Source organism: Enoplosus armatus, chromosome 6 (genome assembly GCF_043641665.1).
Source record: "Enoplosus armatus isolate fEnoArm2 chromosome 6, fEnoArm2.hap1, whole genome shotgun sequence".
Taxonomy (NCBI): Eukaryota; Metazoa; Chordata; class Actinopteri; order Centrarchiformes; family Enoplosidae; genus Enoplosus; species Enoplosus armatus.
Window position 1 is genome coordinate 405,507 of NC_092185.1, and position 22,938 is coordinate 428,444.

Genomic DNA, 22,938 nt, shown 5'->3' on the forward strand with positions numbered 1-22,938 from the left:
CTGGTTTATCTGTCCTGGTTCGCAGACAGACTCGGAGACCAACTGCTGAACGTAGTGCAGCATTTAGCAGCTAAAGAGCCAGATGTTTCCCTCAGAAGGTGGAGGAGACCAGAACCAGAGCTAACAGAGAGAGAATACTGGACTTCATCCATCAGGAGGCTCAAACACGACTCCACATGGAGGACCATGTTGCTCTGTGACTGCTGGAGGTGGAAATAAGCAGCTGTTTGATCACAAGTTCCACACATCAACTTAAAGGTGACGATGTGTAAATGTTGAGTCACTACAGAAACATCAGTAAGAGTTTCCTCTCAAAGTGAAATTAGAAAAAGCTTCATTTTATTGTAATTACTCTGAAATCTTATAGTCCTCATGAGCCAAACATCAATTAGAGATCCTATTTTCTTCAATAGACATTTGTTGGCATTTATTCCCAAAATGCCTGCACTGTGGTGTTGTTGTACTGAGCTGCTTCAACCAGCTGAGGTCAGAACAAAGCAGGGGGGGCATCATCAATCCTCCGAGCTGCTGTTTCAGAAATTAATATCAGCTCAGTCTGCATTATGAGCGTGTTCAGAGGTGTGTGTGCGTGTGTGCTGTACCTGGGTAGTTTATTTCCATCGCTACGGTAGAGTCACACCTGCTGAGGTAAGATGTCTGACTACACTCCAAGGAAACAGATGTTCCTGCACGGCCTCATGGGAGCAGGAAGTGTGCAGTCAGCAGGAAGTCTGTGAGATTCATTAACAGTAAACACACACAGCCAGCATGTTCAAACACGCTAGCAGAGACTGTCCTCGCAAGAGCTTCAACACAGTCAGTCCCTTCAGCATCATTTACGTCACAGTGAGGGCAACCTCTGGTGGTCAGAGTAGTCACAACTGCAGTCTGGAGCAAAGCTTTTTATATAATCAGTTCATCAAACAAAACCTTCTGTGTCTATCTATATTTTTATGTATATGTGTGTGTATATATATATATAGACCACATATATACATGTATATGTGTGTGTGTTTCATCTTCATTCAGCATTTTTTTGTTGGATGAATCGTTGAATATTTTCTGGTTCCAGCTTTTTTTCCAGTTTTCTTCCTCAGTAAACTTCTTCAGACTGTTGGACGGAGCCTTACATGTTGATTGATGTATATATTTTATGAATAGCTTGTAAACTATCGGTCTCTTCACCCCCTTAGGCTGTGCAGTCGTGGCTGATCTGGGATCAGCCTGGTGGAGTTTAGGCTGCAGGAGTGCCTGGGGGAGGCTGCTGTCTATGGTCATGAAGCTGCCCTGCTCTCTCTACTGCTCTCTGTGGTTCCTCCTGCTGCTGGGAGCCGGATCTCTGCTGCTGCTGGTCCACCTGCAGGACCTCACCGAGACGGTCCAGCAGCAGATCCCAGGTCAGTGCTGCTAGGCAGGAGCAGTTCCAGCACTGGAGACACCGATGACATGGCAGGTTTACGTACATTAGTAAATATAACTGACCAAGCGATCAAACACATTCTGACATTCTGAATAGTATCATCACCATCGCCATCATCATCACGCGGCAGTCAGCCAAACATCTAGCTAAGTAGTGTTCGCTGACAGCATGGATGTAGCAGGTTGTAATCCGTGCACCATTAATCAATATAGGCACACAAGCAGTTTGTGCTTTTCCTCACGTGGAGAGAAGAAGTGGCGGAGCGTCGTTCCTCCTAAGATCATGTGACCAACAGAGACAGCTGAAGGTGTCAGGAGGCTAGTTTTTGGTAGCTTTGTTAGCATGTCTGCTTGTCCTGTAGATGAGTTAAACTTTCTACAACAAAAAGAAAAACACAGTAAAGCTGTTAATCAACCTGGTGCTTTATTCTTTCACCTCTATTGGCTAACAATGCCAGGTTATTATAATATAATATCAATGATCATTAAAAACAAACTGAAGACTTGTAGCAGCTAACCTTCTATCATGAAATTTCATACAAATTAAATCACTATTTAAAACCCTGTAAGGATCTCTTCAAAATAAAATACTTTAACTTCTATATTCCACTTTTATTAGAGTTGTCCCCTTAAACTCTTTGATATATTTAATGTTTAGCTCAATGCATGAAACATACAGTCACTTCTGTCCGTCACACGCATTTTAATAACATCTCAGACAACCACACTAACCCTGTTGGTCACATGACCCTCGAGTTGCAGGTCACGGCGATGTGTCCAGAGTCATCGTTGTCTCCTTCTTCATCTTCCTCCTCCTCCTCCTCCTCCGTCTCTTTTGCTGAATTGTGGCCTGGTATTGCTGCCCTCTGCAGTCTGTTATAGACACATCACGCTCGTGCTCGTGGTGTGCACGTGGGTCGTTGTGTGTGTGCTGTTCCAACATGTGATACAAACCGTGGTGTCTGCACCCCTTTCCATTTATTGGTAATTGGTCTTTTTTGTTCACTGAGTTTTCTTCTTTTCTGGTTAATTCTAGTAAGTCTGCACTGACAATGCAGCTGTGTGTTGTATAAAAGATCATCGGGCTGCAAAGTGTTTGTCTCTAGCAGAGGTTTTTAAACGGTGACGCCTCCTCAGAGTCATAACTCTGAATCTGAACTCGCAGACATGAAGCACATATTGAATCATTCAGTGGGACTTGCACTTCATGAAATGTGCGCAATGGACAATTTTGTTCTTATCACCATGTAGATGTCCTTAGTGTAGTGTCTTGGGGAGTGACCATGGTAAAAAAGTGTCTATTTGCACCTAACCAAAGGCTTTCTAAATCTGACTCTTTTATATACCCTGCATGCCTGTTAATAGCAAACTAGTAAATTAGTAATTAGTAAATTAATGGTTTGAAATATTGTTTTCTATTGAAGCATGAATGCAGTTTTAATATGCTATGTATTTAGTTAAAAGGTGTGTGTTTACGTTTTCTAAGACAGCCGGGCCTCCATTATTTTGTGCGTACGCATGGTCTTAGGCAGTTCGATATTTGTTCGCAGAGTACGAACAAATTTAGAAAAGAAAATATTGATGAATCCCAGATTTGTGCGTAAAACATTTGTACGCACTGTTTGTGAATTAGGCCCAATGTGACTAAATGTAAACAAATATCAGGTAAAAAAACAGGGCTGAAGTTGTAGCTCACAGCTAACTCACTGACTCCATGGTGACATTATACGTCCTGTATACATTTCACAAAGCATCATGGGAAGTGTATTTCCAAGGCTGATCTACCAAATAGAAGTAAGACAAAGAATAATAAGAGTGACAAATCCATTAATATGAATTATAAAAGTTTTACTGAGACTGTTGGTGTGGTTTCATTATGTCAGGAGGCTCCATCCTGAAATAATCTGCTGACACAAGTGTGTTTAGCGGGATCAGCTGTGGAGAGACAGTTTAAAATAACTCAGGATGTGAAATGTGAGTGATGGTCAGATTGTCTGCTTTGCATTTGTCTTGAATTCAAATTAAAAGCAGGGACAGTCCAGTGTCCTCCTGTCTGTCTCTTCATGCTGTTTGTTGAAGTCGTGCTCTGTTGTATGTTCTAATGATGTATTCAGGACCTGGTTAGTGCTGAAGGATGAGATGTCTTTGTGCGTGGACGACTTGTCTCTGTACAACATCCTTGTGTTTAAGGACGAGCAGTAGAAGGGAGTCAGTTATGGTTCTGAATGGAGACGACTGTCACGTTTATTTTTTCAATAATATTTAATAATTCAATTGTTGAAGCTTTAATTAAAGACACTCAGTGAGCCCATGATACAGTTTCATCATTAACTTTCTCACAGAGTGAATTCTGCTTCCTGTTTTATAACATTAATGACAGCACGTTCAGTTGTTTACTTCCTGTTTGCTCTCATGCTGCATGTGAACAGTTTTACTGAATATTCATTTATTGATCCACACAGTGAAACTACATGTAGAGACTGTTGGTCAGATTATTACTGTGGTGTCTTTAACCTCTTCTGCTCCGGTCGCAGCACCAGGAGAAAATTGTTTTTATAAACTTCAAACTGGTCCTTTCCATAGTTTGTTCAAGTGATTTTGTGTATAGGGAAATAAGATTGAGCTAATGAATGAATTACAGTCACATTTCTCTCTCTGCAGATTAAACTCGTCTTTCTGCTAATCTGACATCATTCAGTTCAGATTGTCGACTTGAAACAGAAATGTTTCAGATGGTCGTCGTAGCTTTTACATAAAAGTCACTCGGTGTTTATTGAGTCATGAGGCCGACATGAACTACTGTCAGATTAAAGTGAAGAGGTTCATGTCTGTAATTTGGACCAGTGGTTGAGAGAGGAGTGTAACGGCATGTCTGCTTTTTTGTATTGTTATTCTTTAAGAAATGTAAATAGTTGTATTGTTGCATATTTTGAAGATATGTGGAACAATAATGTGTCTCTGAAGTGAAAAAAGAAAAGAGTTTGGCTGAGTTAGTAACCAAATAAAAACTGTTCAGAGGTCGTTTGTTTCTATCAGAGCAGAAAACACAGCAGCAGCCAGACATTAGTTCACTGATGTCTTCATCAGCTGTTCTCCTCCAGTCAAACAAACACTTATCTCCTTGAGTTCAGAGGAAACTGTAGTGGAGGGTGTAACTGCTGTGTTGTGAGCGCAGCGTGCGTTCACTAATAAAGGCTTCACAGCTGCCATTAGGCTGCTGCTTTATATGTGTTCATATGAAAACAATGAGGCTGTCGGCAAATCAAATGAAGCAGAGACACAAACATTTAGCAGCTCAGAGGGAAACACAGTTTACAGAAGACTAAACTGTCTGACTGTGCTTATTCTGCTTTAAGGGAACAACAACCCAAACTCTTCAGTCAGAACACAACATGAAAACATCTGTAATGATGTCTGTTTCAGAGAAACGTCTGCAGTTTGTTTCATGGAAACATCTGCAGTTAGTCTGTTTCAGGGAAACATCTGCAGTCAGTCTGTTTCAGGGAAACATCTGCAGTCAGTCTGTTTCATGGAAACATCTGCAGTTAGTCTGTTTCAGGGAAACATCTGCAGTCAGTCTGTTTCAGGGAAACATCTGCAGTCAGTCTGTTTCAGGGAAACATCTGCAGTCAGTCTGTTTCAGGGAAACATCTACAGTTAGTCTGTTTGTTTCATGGAAACATCTGCAGCTAGTCTGTTTCATGGAAACATCTGCAGTTAGTCTGTTTCAGGGAAACATCTGCAGTTAAGTTAATCTGTTTCATGTAAACATCTGCAGTTAGTCTGTTTCAGACAAACACCTGCAGTTTGTTTCATGGAAACATCTGCAGTTAGTCTGTTTCATGGAAACATCTGCATTTAGTCTGTTTCAGGGAAACATCTGCAGTTTGTCTGTTTGTTTCAATAAAACATCTGCAGTTAGTCTGTTTCAGAGAAAAGACTGCAGTTAATCTGTTTCAGAGAAACATCTGCAGTTAGTATGTTTCAGAGAAACATCTGCAGTTAGTCTGTTTCAGAGACACATCTGCAGTTAGTCTGTTTCAGAGAAACATCAGCAGTTTGTTTCATGGAAACATCTTCAGTTAGTCTGTTTCATGGAAACATCTTCAGTTAGTCTGTTTCATGGAAACATCTGCAGCTAGTCTGTTTCATGGAAACATCTGCAGTTAGTCTGTTTGTTTCAGAGAAACAGCTGCAGTTAATCTGTTTCAGAGAAACATCTGCAGTTAGTCTGTTTGTTTCATGGAAACAACTGCAGTTAGTTTGTTTCATAGAAACATCTGCAGTTAGTCTGTTTCAGGGAAACATCTGCAGTTAAGTTAATCTGTTTCATGTAAACATCTGCAGTTAGTCTGTTTCAGAGAAACACCTGCAGTTTGTTTCATGGAAACATCTGCAGTTAGTTTGTTTCATAGAAACATCTGCAGTTAGTCTGTTTCAGGGAAACATCTGCAGTTAAGTTAATCTGTTTCATGTAAACATCTGCAGTTAGTCTGTTTCAGGGAAACATCTGCAGTTAAGTTAAGCTGTTTCATGTAAACATCTGCAGTTAGTCTGTTTCAGAGAAACATCTGCAGTTAGTCTGTTTCAGGGAAACATCTGCAGTTAGTCTGTTTCATGGAAACATCTGCATTTAGTCTGTTTCAGGGAAACATCTGCAGTTTGTCTGTTTGTTTCAATAAAACATCTGCAGTTAGTCTGTTTCAGAGAAAAGACTGCAGTTAATCTGTTTCAGAGAAACATCTGCAGTTAGTATGTTTCAGAGAAACATCTGCAGTTAGTCTGTTTCAGAGACACATCTGCAGTTAGTCTGTTTCAGAGAAACATCAGCAGTTAGTTTCATGGAAACATCTTCAGTTAATCTGTTTCATGGAAACATCTGCAGCTAGTCTGTTTCAGAGAAACACCTGCAGTTAGTCTGTTTGTGTCATATAAACATCTGAAGCTAGTCTGTTTCATGGAAACATCTGCAGTTAGTCTGTTTGTTTCAGAGAAACAGCTGCAGAAACATCTGCAGTTAGTCTGTTTGTTTAATGGAAACAACTGCAGTTAGTTTGTTTCAGAGAAACATCTGCAGTCAGTCTGTTTCATGGAAACATCTGCAGTTTGTCTGTTTCAGAGAAACATCTGCATTTAGTCTATTTCAGAGAAACATCTGCAGTTAGTCTGTTTCATGGAAACAACTGCAGTTAGTCTGTTTCAGGGAAACATCTGCAGTCAGTCTGTTTCAGGGAAACATCTGCAGTTAGTCTGTTTGTTTCATGGAAACATCTGCAGTTAGTCTGTTTCAGGGAAACATCTGCAGTCAGTCTGTTTCATGGAAACATCTGCAGTTAGTCTGTTTGTTTCATGGAAACATCTGCAGTTAGTCCGTTTCAGGGAAACATCTGCAGTTAGTCTGTTTCTATGAAATATATATATGTGTGTGTGTGTGTGTGTGTGTGTGCAGTTAGTCTGTTTCAGGGAAACATCTGCAGTTAAGTTAATCTGTTTCATGGAAACATCTTCAGTTAATCTGTTTCATGGAAACATCTGCAGCTAGTCTGTTTCAGAGAAACACCTGCAGTTAGTCTGTTTGTGTCATATAAACATCTGAAGCTAGTCTGTTTCATGGAAACATCTGCAGTTAGTCTGTTTGTTTCAGAGAAACAGCTGCAGAAACATCTGCAGTTAGTCTGTTTGTTTCATGGAAACAACTGCAGTTAGTTTGTTTCAGAGAAACATCTGCAGTCAGTCTGTTTCATGGAAACATCTGCAGTTAGTCTGTTTGTTTCATGGAAACAACTGCAGTTTGTTTCAGAGAAACATCTGCAGTTAGTCTGTTTCATGGAAACATCTGCAGTTTGTGTGTTTGTTTCATGGAAACATCTGCAGTTAGTCTGTTTCAGAGAAACATCTGCAGTTAGTCTGTTTCAGAGAAACATCTGCATTTAGTCTATTTCAGAGAAACATCTGCAGTTAGTCTGTTTCATGGAAATAACTGCAGTTAGTCTGTTTCAGGGAAACATCTGCAGTTAAGTTAATCTGTTTCATGGAAACATCTGCAGTTAGTCTGTTTCAGGGAAACATCTGCAGTTAGTCTGTTTCATGGAAACAACTGCAGTTAGTCTGTTTCAGGGAAACATCTGCAGTCAGTCTGTTTAAGGGAAACATCTGCAGTCAGTCTGTTTCAGGGAAACATCTGCAGTTAGTCTGTTTGTTTCATGGAAACATCTGCAGTTAGTCTGTTTCAGGGAAACATCTGCAGTTAGTCTGTTTGTTTCATGGAAACATCTGCAGTTAGTCTGTTTCAGGGAAACATCTGCAGTTAGTCTGTTTCTATGAAATATATATATGTGTGTGTGTGTGTGTGCAGTTAGTCTGTTTCAGGGAAACATCTGCAGTTAGTCTGTTTCAGAGAAACACCTGCAGTTTGTTTCATGGAAACATCTGCAGTTAGTCTGTTTCATGGAAACATCTGCATTTAGTCTGTTTCAGGGAAACATCTGCAGTTAGTCTGTTTTAGAGAAACATTTGCAGTTAGTCTGTTTGTTTCAGAGAAACATCTGCAGTTAGTCTGTTTGTTTCATAGAAACATCTGCAGTTAGTCTGTTTCATGGAAACATCTGCATTTAGTCTGTTTCAGGGAAATGACTGCAGTTAATCTGTTTCAGAGAAACATCTGCAGTTAGTATGTTTCAGAGAAACATCTGCAGTTAGTCTGTTTCAGAGACACATCAGCAGTTAGTCTGTTTCAGAGAAACATCAGCAGTTTGTTTCATGGAAACATCTTCAGTTAGTCTGTTTCATGGAAACATCTGCAGCTAGTCTGTTTCATGGAAACACCTGCAGTTAGTCTGTTTGTGTCATATAAACATCTGCAGCTAGTCTGTTTCATGGAAACATCTGCAGTTAGTCTGTTTGTTTCAGAGAAACAGCTGCAGAAACATCTGCAGTTAGTCTGTTTGTTTCATGGAAACAACTGCAGTTAGTTTGTTTTAGAGAAACATCTGCAGTCAGTCTGTTTCATGGAAACATCTGCAGTCAGTCTGTTTCATGGAAACATCTGCAGTTAGTCTGTTTGTGTCATGGAAACAGCTGCAGTCAGTCTGTTTGTTTCATGGACACAACTGCAGTTTGTTTCAGAGAAACATCTGCAGTTAGTCTGTTTCATGGAAACACCTGCAGTTTGTGTGTTTGTTTCATGGAAACATCTGCAGTTTGTCTGTTTCAGAGAAACATCTGCATTTAGTCTATTTCAGAGAAACATCTGCAGTTAGTCTGTTTCATGGAAACAACTGCAGTTAGTCTGTTTCATGGAAACATCTGCAGTCAGTCTGTTTCAGGGAAACATCTGCAGTCAGTCTGTTTCATGGAAACATCTGCAGTTAGTCTGTTTCATGGAAACATCTGCAGTTAGTCTGTTTGTTTCATGGAAACATCTGCAGTTAGTCTGTTTCAGGGAAACATCTGCAGTTAGTCTGTTTCTATGAAATATATATATGTGTGTGTGTGTGTGTGTATACATACAGTACATGTTCTGTTCTCATGTTTGTCTATATTTTGTCTAAAGCACATTGAGGTCACTTGTAATGAAATGTGCTCTATAAATAAAATTGCCATACATACACACGCAGCATATACATACATGTACAGTACATACTTGCAGTATCTCTCTGAAATCTAGTGAAGTAGAAGTATAAAAAGTAGAAAAGCTCAAGTATTTGAAAATGGTACAGTACTCGAATACTCAAGTAAATGGCAGCTGAAACTGAAAGATGTTTTTATTGTGTTACTGTGTTGAAAGGAAACACTAGCATACATTTCATTTATAGAGCTGCAGGGTATAATTTGTGTTCCTGGTCTTGAATAGATGAAACCAGAGTGCCACTTAAGTGTTATTAGATTATTAGACAGCACGGAGGAGAAGAGGGATTCAGTTTCACAGCTTTGACTGAGAGGCATTGATTTCATTAAAGAAGAACAATCATCCGAAACAGCCTGTAAATTATTACAACTGTTTGAGATCCGATTGTGCACTTCTTCCACTCTATGGGCGCACTGGAATCAATGGCCTGCTAATCAGTCAGGTTTTAGTGATATCTGATCATTTATGAAGAAAGAGTTGAGAAGCATCAGATCAATGACAGAGGAGACGTCTCTAATTTTAGCTTCTGTTTGGGCAGGGAGGCCAGCTGAGAGGGAACATGATATTTGTGATACCTAATCTATTTATTAAAGAAATCAATTGTTAGAAAGACACGACCAAACCAAACAGACTACAAACATCTCCTGCTGCAATTCAAATATCCAGTGGCTCCGTGATATCGACACAAATGCAGATTGTTCAGATAAAATCTGCAATGAAACTCTGATAGCAGAGAACAAATCTTTACTTTAATTTTAACTGGAGTCTCTTTGTGGTGGTTTTGAGTCTCTTTGTGGTGGTTTAAAGTCTCTTTGTGGTGGTTTTGAGTCTCTTTGTGGTGGCTTAAAGTCTCTGTGTGGTGGTTTGGGGGGGAATCAACACTGGTGGCTGGACAGTCAGAGGACAACGTTTAGAGAGACTTAAGTGCAGGGGTCTCAAACTCAAATTGCCTGGGGGCCACTGGAGGCAGAGTCTGGGTGAGGCTGGGCCACATCAGGTATTCCACAAAAAAAGCTTTGCTAAAAAAAATCCAAACTTCTCAAACTACATTACTAACAGTTATTTAACTTCAATGGGTTCTTCTGAACATGAACGTTCCTTCTTAACATGGCGTCTCTTGCCTACTCCTTGCTGCCAGAAACCTGGCAGCGCTTCCTCTCACATAGCTGAGCCGAACAGAACAGCCCGGTAGCAGTCGCCTTTCTTTTTGTCTTTCATGATGATATGAACATCATGACATTTGTAGATGGTAGAAAGTACCGGGTTAGTGAACGCAAAAAAAGGCGAATTCTACCGGGCTGTTCATTATCCGCCGTGCTGTTGTTGTTGTAAACGTCGTCATAGAAACAAGCCGGGACAGTGGGACACCATTATCCCATGGAAGCGTTATTTACTGGCTTTTATTTTCTATAATAACTCCATGGATGCAGCAGGAGCATAGCGGCGTTGTCTAATCAAATATGTCGTGTGGCACAGCAGCAGGTACGCCTGGTTCTGTTTTATTAATGTCACACACTGTGGAATCACATGCACGAGCCTCATTTGCTGTCACACAGCGCGCCAAACATGGATGTAAAGGTCTTTTAACGTCCGTTTGTACGTCTGCTCTACTCATTAGACCTCAGTGAGAATTACGCACAGGTTCTCCAACAGCTGATCAGTACGCACAGCTGCTGTGGATATTTGGGGCGACTTTACCCAAAATTCATCACATGTTTCTGCAAACCGTCACCACTGTAAAGTGTCAGTCATCATTATTAAACATCAGAAGAACGATAAGTGATGTATTGACAGAGCTCGTGTTGAAATGGACTTTACAAAGTGCTTCACAATAATTAAACTAAGTGATCATTAACGGGGAGATGATGCTCAAATTAAAAGAATGATGCTTTATTAAGGTTTAATAATGCCTCTTTGAATTTTACAGAAAGCTGTGTAGCAAAAATAACAACACAATCTACCGTGAGGTGCGCACATTCTCAGCGCACATTGGACGAACAAAAATCGCGGGCCGCACTAACATTAAACTTTTATATCAAGGTGGGGGCCACAAAATATTGTCTTGCGGGCCGCAATTGGCCCGCGGGCCGCGAGATTGAGACCCATGCTTTAGTGAGAAAATCAACATGAAACTATAAAAGTGGAGATGACCGCCTTACTGCTCTGTTCATTATCTGATCTGTCCTTCGGACTCAGATCCTCCACAGTGAGTGTGAAAATTCAAGAGGGCACCTTAATGAAGTCTGAGGCAGTGTGGCTCCACTGGCTGAATAACGTATTGATCTGTATCTGGACCTTCTCATCACTGTCGTCCTCTCTCCATCTGGACACCTGCAGCCGAACATACACTCGTACATTCAGATGAGATGTTTCAGGATGAACCTCAGGAGCAGTTTCTCATCTAAAACATAAAGCATCGAGACCAGACGACCACAGAGGACCTCCAGAGCTGGTCAAAATAACTGAATACATCAATGAGACATGTTTCTTATATATATATCATATATATATCATATAATAACTGTTGGATGGATTGTGATGAAAAGTGGTTCAGACCCTCATGTTCCCCTCAGCATGAACTGTAATAACTTTACTGACTTTTCATCTAGGGCGATCATCAGGTCAACATGTTCATTTTGAAAACAGAAGACAAAATATCGTTTCTGTTTTCCGTGAGTCTCCTTCAGTTATTACCATGAGCTCAGATCAATAAGCTTAATGAGCAGCAGGGAGTGCTTTGCAGGTCTTTTTTTCCTGGGTTTTGCCTCTCAGGCCACATTCAGGCAGCTCTATGTTATTGCTTGGCCTGTATGCAGCCTGAGAGGAAGACTGCAGACACTACTTGGGGCTGAAATAAGCCCTCTCACCTTCTCTGCTTTATATTATTTGGGAAAAATACATTAACTATACAAAAACATTTCAGTAATATTTTGATCTACTGTTATATTCTGGGAATTATGTAGTAAACAAAAAAAAGTGTTAAACAAACCAATATGTTTTATATTTTAGATTCTTCAAAGCAGCCTCCTTTTGCTTTGATGACAGCTTTGCACACTCTTGGCATTCTCTCAATCAGCTTTATGAGGCAGTCACCTGGTTTTCAAGGTGTGCCTTGTCAAGAGTTAATTTGTGGAATGTTTTGCCTTCTTAATGTGTTTGAGCATGATGAAAGTGGCTCTCATGAGCACCGTCCCAGGAAAGGAAGACCAAGAGTTACCTCTGCTGTAGAGGATGAGTTCATTAGAATTACCAGCCTCAGAAACCGCAAATTAACAGCACCTCAGATTAGAGCCCACGTAAATTGCTGCTTCACAGAGTTCAAGTAGCAGACACATCTCAACATCAACCGTTCAGAGGAGACTGCGTGAATCAGGCCTTTATGGTCGAATTGCTGCAAAGAAGCCACTACTGAGGAAGAACAACAAGAGGAAGAGAATTGCTTGGGCCAAGAAACACAAGGAATGGACATTAGACCAGTGGAAATCTGTACTTTGGTCTGATGAGTCCAAATTTGAGGTTTTTGGTTCCACCCGCCATATCTTTGTGAGACGTAGAAAAGGTGAGCGGGTGGTTTCTACATGTGTGGTTCCCACTGTGAAGCATGGAGGAGGAGGTGTCATGGTGTGGGGGGGCTTTGCTGGTGACACTGTTGGTGATTCATTCAAAATTTAAGGCACACTTAACCAGCATGGCTACCACAGCATTCTGCAGCGACATGCCATCTGGTTTGCGCTTAGTTAGACCAGCATTTGTTTTTCAACAGGACAATGACCCCAAACACACCTCCAGGCTATGTAAGGGCTATTTGACCAAGAAGGAGAATGATGGAGTGCTGCGTCAGTTGACCTGGCCTCCACAATCTCAACCCAATTAAGATGGTTTGGGATGAGTTGGACAGCAGAGTGAAGGCAAAGCAGCCAACAAGTGCTCAGCACCTCTGGGAACTCCTTCAAGACTGTTGGAAAACCATTCCAGGTGACTGCCTCATAAAGCTGATTGAGAGAATGCCAAGAGTGTGCAAAGCTGTCATCAAATCAAAATGTGGCTACTTTGAAGAATCTAAAATATAAAACATATTCTGGTTTGTTTAACACTTTTTTGTTTACTGCATAATTCCATATGTGTTCCTTCATAGTTCTGATGTCTTCAATATTAATCTACAATGTAGGAAATAATACAAATAAAGAAAAACCATTGGATGAGAAGGTGTGCCCAAACTTTTGACTGGTCTCTTTGTAGTAGATTCCCTTGAGATGACACAGTTTTCATTAGCGTGACGGTGATACAATTTGAACAATGAAAAGTTTGTCTGATGTGGTGGACAGCTCAAGAATATGAAGAAGATCTAATAGAACAGAGAACTCAAGAACAAGTCACTGTTTCCAGATAAAAACCTTGTATCTGCCCATGTATGTGAATTCTACAATGAAGATTTGAGAACAGGTAAATAAGTAACCATGGCATGTATATATATGTATGTATATATGTATATATATATGTATATACACACACGTGTATATATGTATGTGTATGTATGTATATATGACACAAATGTAAATATACATATTGTTAAAACAGCAGCTTCCCATGAAAGATAGCTTTTGTTTAAATGCTGCTTGTCTTTAAACCCAGGGTGAGAAGAGGCAGCGGTGTGTCGAGAGCTCTCTGAAGGAAAGCACATTAAATTATCTCCGAGCTCCCTCCGTGTGCTGCAGATTCAATTTCCTCCCTTAAGTGACCTAATGCAATTTGAAAGTTTGGCTGCAGGAGTGTGACATGTGTGATGTGCGGCCTATTTCAGTCCAAACAAAAACATGTCACAGCACGCTTCAGCCTGATTTGAACAGTACACTTTAATTAATGTTCTCGGAGGGAGTTGCTTTAACAATGACTCTGCCTGGCTGCTCCCCCCTCACAGAAAGAGCCTGTTTATGCCAGGATAAATAACCTGAGTGACATGCACATTATTCTGTGTTGTCACTAAGTTTCTAGTTGAAGCTCTGTGTTGCTGAATCTCATTTGTACATTTTGCCATAGTTTGTCTGAATCCGTCAGAGGTGTTCAAAACCCACCTGATTCCACCGGTTTGTTTTACCAAAGAGGCTTCAGTCCACAAAGTTAACAACACGGAACTGTGAATATTTGTCTTGCAACACTTCCTGTTTCCCACTTGTCTAAACCATGGATTTCTCCTTGTCCTCGTCACACTTGATTTGCATCACAACCGCAGCAGCTCTGTGTCTTTGTTAACTTACATCAGCAGACAGTTTATCCAACAGCTGCTTGGCAGATCATCTCTCTGCCTCCCAGCAGCTCAGAGAACACAAACTGACTTTGTCCGACAGTTTCTTCAGCGATGAAGCAACAATTAAGGAACAGTGCCTCGAGCATTTAGCAAACACTGATGATGGCTGCATCTGTGCTTTTCTGGAAAACTTTATGAACAGCTGTATAGACAGGATAGAGTCTGAACATCAGTCAGAAAGAATAAAGCAGGGGCCCTGTTCTGTTTTGGAACTTGGTTGTTTTGAGTCTTTGTGTAGTCATTTGGGGGTCTTTGTTGTCGTGTTGTGTCTCTTTGTGCTCTTATTCTGTCTCTTTGTAGTCATTGTGCTTCTTTGTAGTCGTTTTGTATCTTCGTAGTCATTTTGCATCTCTTTGTAGCCGTATTGTGTCTCTTTGCAGCCATTTTGCGTCTCTTTGTAGTCATATTGTTTCTTTGTAGTCGTTTTGTGTCTCTTTGTAGTTGGATTGTGTCTCTTTGCAGCCATTTTGTGTGTCTTTGTAGCCATATTGTTTCTTTGTAGTTGTTTTGCGGCTTTTTGTAGTCGTATTGTGTCTCTTTGCGGCCATTTTGCGTCTCTTTGTTGTCATATTGTTTCTTTTTAGTCTTTTTGTGTCTCTTTGTAGATGTATTGTGTCTCTTTGCAGCCATTTTGCATCTCTTTGTAGTCATATTGTGTCTTTGTAGTCGTTTTGTGTCTCTTTGTAGTAGATTCACTTGAGATGACACAGTTTTCATCAGCGTGATGGTGATACAATTTGAACAATGAAAAGTTTGTCTGATGTGGTGGACAGCTCAAGAATACAAGGAAGATCTAATACAGGGGTGCACACACTTTTTCAGCATGCGAGCTACTTATAAAATGACCAAATCAAAATGATCTACCTACTATAAAAATGCAAAACATATATTTATTTATAAATATATTGAGTATTCTTTATATGTACAATATGTGTTGGTGTACCTTGCATAACTGCATGAACCCATATTGCACAATATAACTGTACATTTTTTGTCATTACCTTACTCTGATGACTTGCACTGAATGGAATCAGCCAGGGATGCATTTTGCCGCACTTGGCGCGCTTGTGTCAGAAAAGATCAGATGTCAGACTGGCTGCCCTGTATGTCAATCAAGTGACAAATTTCATAGGATGGATGATAGGCTGACGTCTATTTTTTTAATGCCATGCGATCTACCCACACTACCTTTGCGATCGACCGGTAGATCGCGATCGACGTATTGGGCACCCCTGATCTAATAGAACAACAGAGAACTGAAGAACAAGTCACTGTTTCCAGATAAAAACCTTGTGTCTGCCCATGTATGTGAATTCTGCAATGAAGATTTGAGAACAGGTAAATAAGTAACCATGGCAACTATGAATTCAGTTGAAGGGAAAGAGAGGCTCTTCAACACTAGAATGACATTAATATGCGAGTCAAAAAATCAGTGCGTTGGAGTTTTTCTTTTTGAATAGAGATCAGAAGCGTTGAGCGTCCAGGGATGTCTCCCGGGAGCCGAGTGTAAAAGGCTTTATTTCATTACAGCTGAGCCTTTTAACTCCTCACGGCTGACTTTAGACCTGTGCTACGGCACTGACTCTTTACTTTCATTCAACATGGAAGAATCTGAAAGCAGCTCACAACATGTGACAGAACGTTTTATGTAGTTCCTCAGACACAGATTTATCTTTAATGGAACAGTTGGTGGGGAGATGTCAGAGTTTTTGTACGTTTTATATCTTTGACTGGAAAATCCTGTAAACTTACAGGACTGATGACCATTTTCAAAGCAAATGTATTTTTCCTTCAACACAGCCATTTGTTTCAGGTTGGAACAAAAATCCATGTCTAAAAGTTGCTATACATGTGCATATCATCTCACTTGTTGCCATAGTTTGATTATTGTTATTTCTATATTGATATGTGTATAAAGTATAATATCTGTCACTTGTGTACTGTAGCTCCTGAGTCAGCACTGGTCCAAGGTGAAGGCCTCCTTCTGAGCAGGTCTTTATGGGGGCAGATGAGCTCCTCGCAGCCTCCCTGACCTCCATCCACCTCCCAGCAGCCACTCGTTGTTAATCAAGAGGCGGCGTCTCATTTCATCTCTGCCAACGTCCTCATAATCTGCATAAGGTCACGTCCTGTGCTGATGTGATGTCGCGGGGGCACATATCCCCCTGAATATGAAATATTAATTCTGTTAGACAGAATGTGTGTAAATGTATGCTAATGTCATGTTATTATGAGGACATTTAAAGGATTGAGAGGTCTCAGACGGTGACCTCGTCCTGCCTGCAGCCAGCGATCACGGTCTCAGGTCCAGCAGCTGATCACACAGCAGCATCTTTGTGTGAAGACGCCCACAGACACTGAAGGAAACAGAAGAGCACTGAGAGGCCTGCAGGCCAGTTCAGTCCTCGGGGGGGGATGCCAACTCCCACTTCCTGGACTGAGCTGCATGCAAACTAATAGGTTGGACAATACCTGTCAGTGTGTGACTGCACTGCCAGTCACTTAGTTTCACATCACTGACCGAGGCTGCAACCACTGATTCTATTTGTTATTGATGAAGCTTTATTTTTACTCCAGAGCTGCAACACTTGATTACACTCGTTGATTAGTAACAGAAAAATAATTAGCAATAATTGGTCTCTGGTTTCAGCTTCTTTTGTGAGGATTTCAGTGAACTGAATTTATTTGAGTTTCGGACGGTTGGACAGACACAGCAAGACATTTGAAGACGTCAGCTTGGGCTGGAGAAGATTGTGATGGGCATTTTCACTGTTTTCTGACATTTTACAGGCCAAAGAGTAATCGACTAATCAGGAAAATAATCGGCAGACTAATCAATAATAAAAGACTATCAAGTGAATCAAATCACTGAATGAATGAATGAATGAATGAATGAGGAGATTTGAAACAATATGTTGGGAATGACACTGGAATTTGTTCTTTAATCTGGATGTTTTCATTTAACCACAAGATGGAGATAACTAAATAATGTTTGAAACGGCGATGCAGTTGTCCCGTACGACGCCTTGTGAAAGGTGAAACGTTGGTTTGATTCACTAAAATGCTGCAACAAGGTTAGCATTAGAGCTTCAAATAAGGGTTATTTTCATTACAGATTAATCGGTAGATTTCTTTTGATGAATAGTCTATAAAATCTCAGAAAACATCAAATGTCTTGTTTTGTTCGACCAACAGTCCAAAACACAAAGAGATTTTCTGAGATAGGAAATCTGAGACATTAGAGAAGAAGGAAACAAAATATTTAGCATTTTGTCCTTGAAAAAGAGACTGAAATGATGAACAGATGTTGATTGACGGTTGTTTTTCTCTCGATTGACTCGTGGATTAAACGACTAATTCTTTCAGTCATCATTAGTAGTTTTTCTCAAAGAAGAAACTGAATGCGGCGTGACTTTTGCTCCCAAAAAAACTCTTTCTCACCCTCCTCAGTCTCAGCAGCATGAAATATAATAGTATTTTGAAGCTAAACTTAGAAACCATCCAACAGTAAATACATAAACAGAACCACAGCTCCATTTCCAACTAGAATAACTTAACAACCTGGCATGATGTATTCAGATGCCTCCAGTTTGCTTCCTGTTCATGGATCGACATCAGTAAAAGACGTGTTAGCTTTATTGCAAAAGAGGAAGCATCTGCTGCAGACTGACGTACAGGAGGACGTGGAAGCTTTTAATACAAAGCAGCCAAATGTGTTGAGAGCTAAAGTTCGTTCTCTCAGCCTCATCCATATTCTCAGTTCACACAGCAGAGCGCAGACACAGCGCTGGATGTTTAAAGTCTAACACTGTGCGCGCCCCCCCCCCAACACCCCCGTCTTCATCCCCACACCCCCGTCTTCATCCCAACACCCCCGTCTCTATCCCAACACCCCCTTCATTCTGGTCGGTGTTTACATTCCACCGGAGGCCAACGTGCAGGACGCACAGCGCGCACTCGCCGACCAGATACTGGAAACGGAGCGGACCAACCCGGACTCCTTAGTTCTTGTCCTCGGTGACTTTAACAAAGGTAACCTCAGACATGAACTCCCAAAATACAAACAGTTTATCAAATGCCCCACCAGGGAGGGGAACACTCTGGATCACTGTTACACCACAGTCAGTAACGCTTTTCACGCCGTCACCCGCGCTGCACTGGGACACTGACCACGACATGGTCCACCTGATTCCTGCATACAGGCAGAAGTTAAAACTTTCTAAGCCTGTTGCGAGAGCATCGAAGAAGTGGACCAGTGAAGCTGCAGAGGACCTGAAGATGTGTTTGGACTGTACTGACTGGGATGTTTTCAGGACTGCTACCAACAGTCTGGATGAGTACACAGAGGCTGTGTTGTCATATATCAGCTTCTATGAGGACTGCTGTATACCAACTCGGACCAGGGTGAGTTATAACAACGACAAACCCTGGTTCACAGCAAGACTGCGACAGTTGAGGTTTGAAAAGGAAGAGGCGTTTAAGAGTGGCAACAGAGCAGAGTTTAAGGAAGCCAAGTACAAGTTTAGCAAGGCGGTGAGGGAAGCTAAACGACTGTACTCAGAGAGACTACAAGACCAGTTCTCCTCCAACAACTCTGCTTCTGTGTGGAGGGGGTCAGGCAGATCACCAACTACAAGCCAAGAGCCCCCAACTCTGCTAACGACCATTGCCTCGCCAACAGAGGACTTCAGCTCTGCCTTCAACACGATCGTCCCGGCTCTTCTTCAGGACAAGCTCTCCCAGCTCAACGTGCCTGACCCCACCTGCAGGTGGATCACAGATTACCTGTCTGACAGGAAGCAGCACGTGAAGCTGGGAAAAAACGTCTCAGACTCGCGGACGATCAGCACCGGCTCCCCTCAAGGCTGCGTTCTTTCTCCTCTACTCTTCCTCCTGTACACCAACAGCTGCACCTCCAGTCACCAGTCCGTCAAGCTCCTGAAGTTCGCGGACGACACCACCCTCATCGGTCTCATCTCTGGAGAGGATGAGTCTGCCTACAGGTGGGAGATTGACCATCTGGTGACCTGGTGCAACAGCAACAACCTGGAGCTTAACGCTTCAAAGACAGTGGAGATGGTTGTAGAAGGAAGAGCGCAGCCCCACCCGCCCCCATCACCCTGTGTGACTCTCCAGTGGACACTGTGGAGTCCTTCCATTTCCTGGGCTCCATCATCAGCCAGGACCTCCGGTGGGAGCTTAACATCAGCTCCCTCATCAAGAAAGCCCAACAGAGGATGTACTTCCTGAGGCAGCTGAGGAAGTTTAACCTGCTACAAACAATGCTGGTTCACTTCTACACTGCCATCATAGAGTCCATCCTCACCTCCTCCATCACTGTCTGGTACACTGCTGCCTCCACCAAGGACAGACGCAGACTGCAGCGTATCATCCGCTCTGCAGAGAGGGTGATTGGCTGCAACCTCCCATCTCTTCAGGACCTGTACTCCTCCAGGACCCTGAGGAGAGCAGGGAAGATCGCTGCCGACCCCTCCTACCCCGGACACCATCTGTTCGACCCCCTCCCCTCAGGAGGCTGCGGTCCATCAGGACCAAAACCTCCCGCCACAAAAACAGTTTCTTCCCCTCTGCAGTCAACCTGACAAACTTACATTGACACCCCCCCCCCCCCCCCCCGAACACAAACACAAGTTACACGTTAATGTACATCACCCCCGTCCCCCCTGTGTTACATTAACGCACCCACCCCCTACTGGACACTTCACTTTATTTTGGTCACTGCACTGTTTGTTATTTATCTTATCTTATTTTTATTTTTATTTTTATTCTTATTTTACCTTTTATATTCTACATATTGTTGTCAAAACAATAGCACCTTCAGAACACGGCAAATTCCTTGTAATGTATGTTACTTGGCAATAAACAGTTTCTGATTCTGATTCTGATCATCATCCCAACACCCCCCTCTTCATCCCAACACCCCCGTCTCCATCCCAACACCCCCGTCTTCATCCCAACACCCTGCCATCATCGCCATTATCATCACTCTGGAGCACCAGTCCCTTTCACCTCCCTGTGTCCCTCCACACCCCCCCTCAGCTCTCCTGTGCACGTCTGGTCTGGATGGACGTGTGAGTAAGGATGAGGATCAGGAAAACCCTGTGTCTCCGAGCCGTCTCCCAAATATAATATAACATATAATATTCACTCACAGTTCAGCATGTGGGAGGAGGAAAAGCTGTCGCTCCATCTTCCTTCATCTGCAAATCTGTCAGCTGAGTCAGACGAACATGAGAGCAGCTGCAGCATCCTTTCATTCATTCTTCTCTGAGCTGCTTCCTCTCTGCTGTAATGCTAACACAATGCTAACCGCTCCTGCATGTTGACATTAAATCACAGTTGGCACAAACTGACGTTGACGTTGTCATGATGAATGTGGCTTGTGGAGCTGGTGGATGCTGTGAGGGATGCTTCAGCGTGCGCAGGTGTTTATTATTGATGACAGAAGAAACGTGTGTTCAGGTTTGGTGGAGGCTCAGATGTATTGGTTGCGGCGGCGGGAGCCGTGTTGTGATGCATTGTTGTTCACAGAGCAACAGCAACTGCATTAGCTGATAGATGGAGCTGCTGAAACTCTCTGCTCTCAGACTGCTGTAATACATCCACTCTGCTTCCTGGAACTTATTTTATTGCTGTATTTTTATGAGGTTTTAGTTTGGTTTAACACACTACAGCAGATATTCACCAAAAAACAAAGAGACAAACAAAAAGACAGATTCAATCCAACATGAAACTGAACTAAACAAAATGGCCTATAATAATAAAGCCATGTTGTGAGCTGCTTTACATAGACAACATGTAGAAATGTGTTTGGTGTAAAAGTGAAGCAGTTTTCACACCTGCAGTTTGGTTCGGAAATTATCCATTGTTGTCTTTTAGTTCTGGTTAGGTTCTTGTTCAGATTTATTTTACAAATAACTGAGAATTCAGTCCAATTCCAAGTGAAATCTGGTGTTTTGTTTGTGGTCAGAAAGTTACTCAGACCAACCACAAGATTTAAAGACAGGATTTTCACTTTGCTGAGTAATCATCCAAGCTCAGCTAGCTGCTAGCTAGGTAGCATGTGCAGCCTTGTTGAGGCTTAAAAGCTAACAAGGTTTAGTTTCTGTGTTCTGAGTTTATTTACAGCTGCAGTTAGAAAGCTGCATGAACTTATGACTTATTTTATCTGTGAATCATGCAAAGCTGCTCTAGTGGTGTCGCAGAATGAAGATATCGAGCTGGAAATGAGCAGAATACCTCCTCTTTAATCATTTCTAAAATGATTTCACAAGTGATTGTTTCATTGGTGTATTTTACCCAGTGTATTAGTGTATTAGTATATTTGTGCATCTGTTAATTAGTCTGTCGTTCTTCAGCTCTCACTTCCTTCCTGCTGAACAGATTGTGTGTTAGTGATTCAGGGTTAATTAATGGCGTTTTGCTCACTTTTTCATCATTAGTGAAAGATTAGCCAGATGGCATTTTGATTAGCAGCTCTGTCATCAGCACTCAGCATTTCACTGCCTTCAGGCCTCCTCCTATTAAAGCAGTGTCATCTGTTGTTCACAGCATGAGCTAACAAACGTGTAAACATAGACTTTTTCACAGTGTTTTGTGTGTGTGTGTGTGTGTGTGTGTGTGTGTGTGTGTGTCTCAGGGCTGCAGCTGAAACTGTCCAGCACAGTATTTTACAGTGACGTCATTAAATGTCTTGTTTTGTCCAACCAGCTGTCCAAAAGCCAGAGACACTCAAGAGATCATTTTCCCTGAAGCCTAATAAGTATAATAATATATTTCATAGAGATGTAATATTTTCTACCAAGGTTAGCAGAACAGAGAGCCTCCTCTGAACTCTGCGTCTGTTCATGTGGCGCTGGTCTGACTGAGGCTGTGGTGGAAATTAGTTCTCTTAAAATACTAGTCTGTCTGTCTCTCTGTCTGTCTCCCTGTCTGCCTCTCTGCCTGATGTTAGCATTAGCTCATAGCAGGTTTTAGCCCTGTGAGCTCGACAGCTGCTGAATGAAGCCTTGATTGTTTTGTCAACTTCTGTTTCCAACATCAAGAATGAATTTAGCACCTTTGAAGCCAACAGGAAGTCCTGCCAGATCTGACAAGATTTAACTCTTTAAATACCAGGACAAACTCCACCTGCTGTGGAGGATCATGTGATTCGATCAAAAGCTCCAGAACAGTCAGTGAATGGAGCTTGTGTTGGCATTGTTTGACACGTTGCTGCTGAGCACACCACTAATGAAACATCCTCCTCCTTTGTATTGTGGAAGTGAGGTGGAGACAGATGAAAAGAGAGAACCTATGTTGGGTTCTTTTGTTTATTTGGGTGAAGACTTTAAGCTCAGATTAAAAACTTCAGATCCATAATGCTCTTTAAATGACTCGGCTTTAATCCACATGGACTTTTTTGGCTCAAGCATAAAACAATCTTTCAAAGCAGCATCTCTGCAGGACAGACGCAGCACAATATCACTAACAGGACCTCAGGGAGCCGTGAAACGGAGGCGTGATGTGATGTGACTCACAGTGACATGGGAAATAAAAAACACTGAACTCCAGGCGGACATCATCG

The 22,938-nt window shown here is 41.8% G+C and overlaps 1 protein-coding gene across 1 annotated transcript in view; it reads left to right on the plus strand.

The window, feature by feature from the left end:
* The first annotated feature begins 768 nt into the window (after window positions 1–768).
* Window positions 769–22,938, plus strand: part of LOC139286199 (carbohydrate sulfotransferase 8-like) — a 33,470-nt gene continuing 11,300 nt past the window's right edge. Inside the window, exons 1-2 of the mRNA XM_070906932.1 lie at window positions 769–865; window positions 1,194–1,397. Coding sequence (XP_070763033.1) covers window positions 769–865; window positions 1,194–1,397 — 301 coding nt within the window. The remainder of the gene's footprint in view (window positions 866–1,193; window positions 1,398–22,938) is intronic.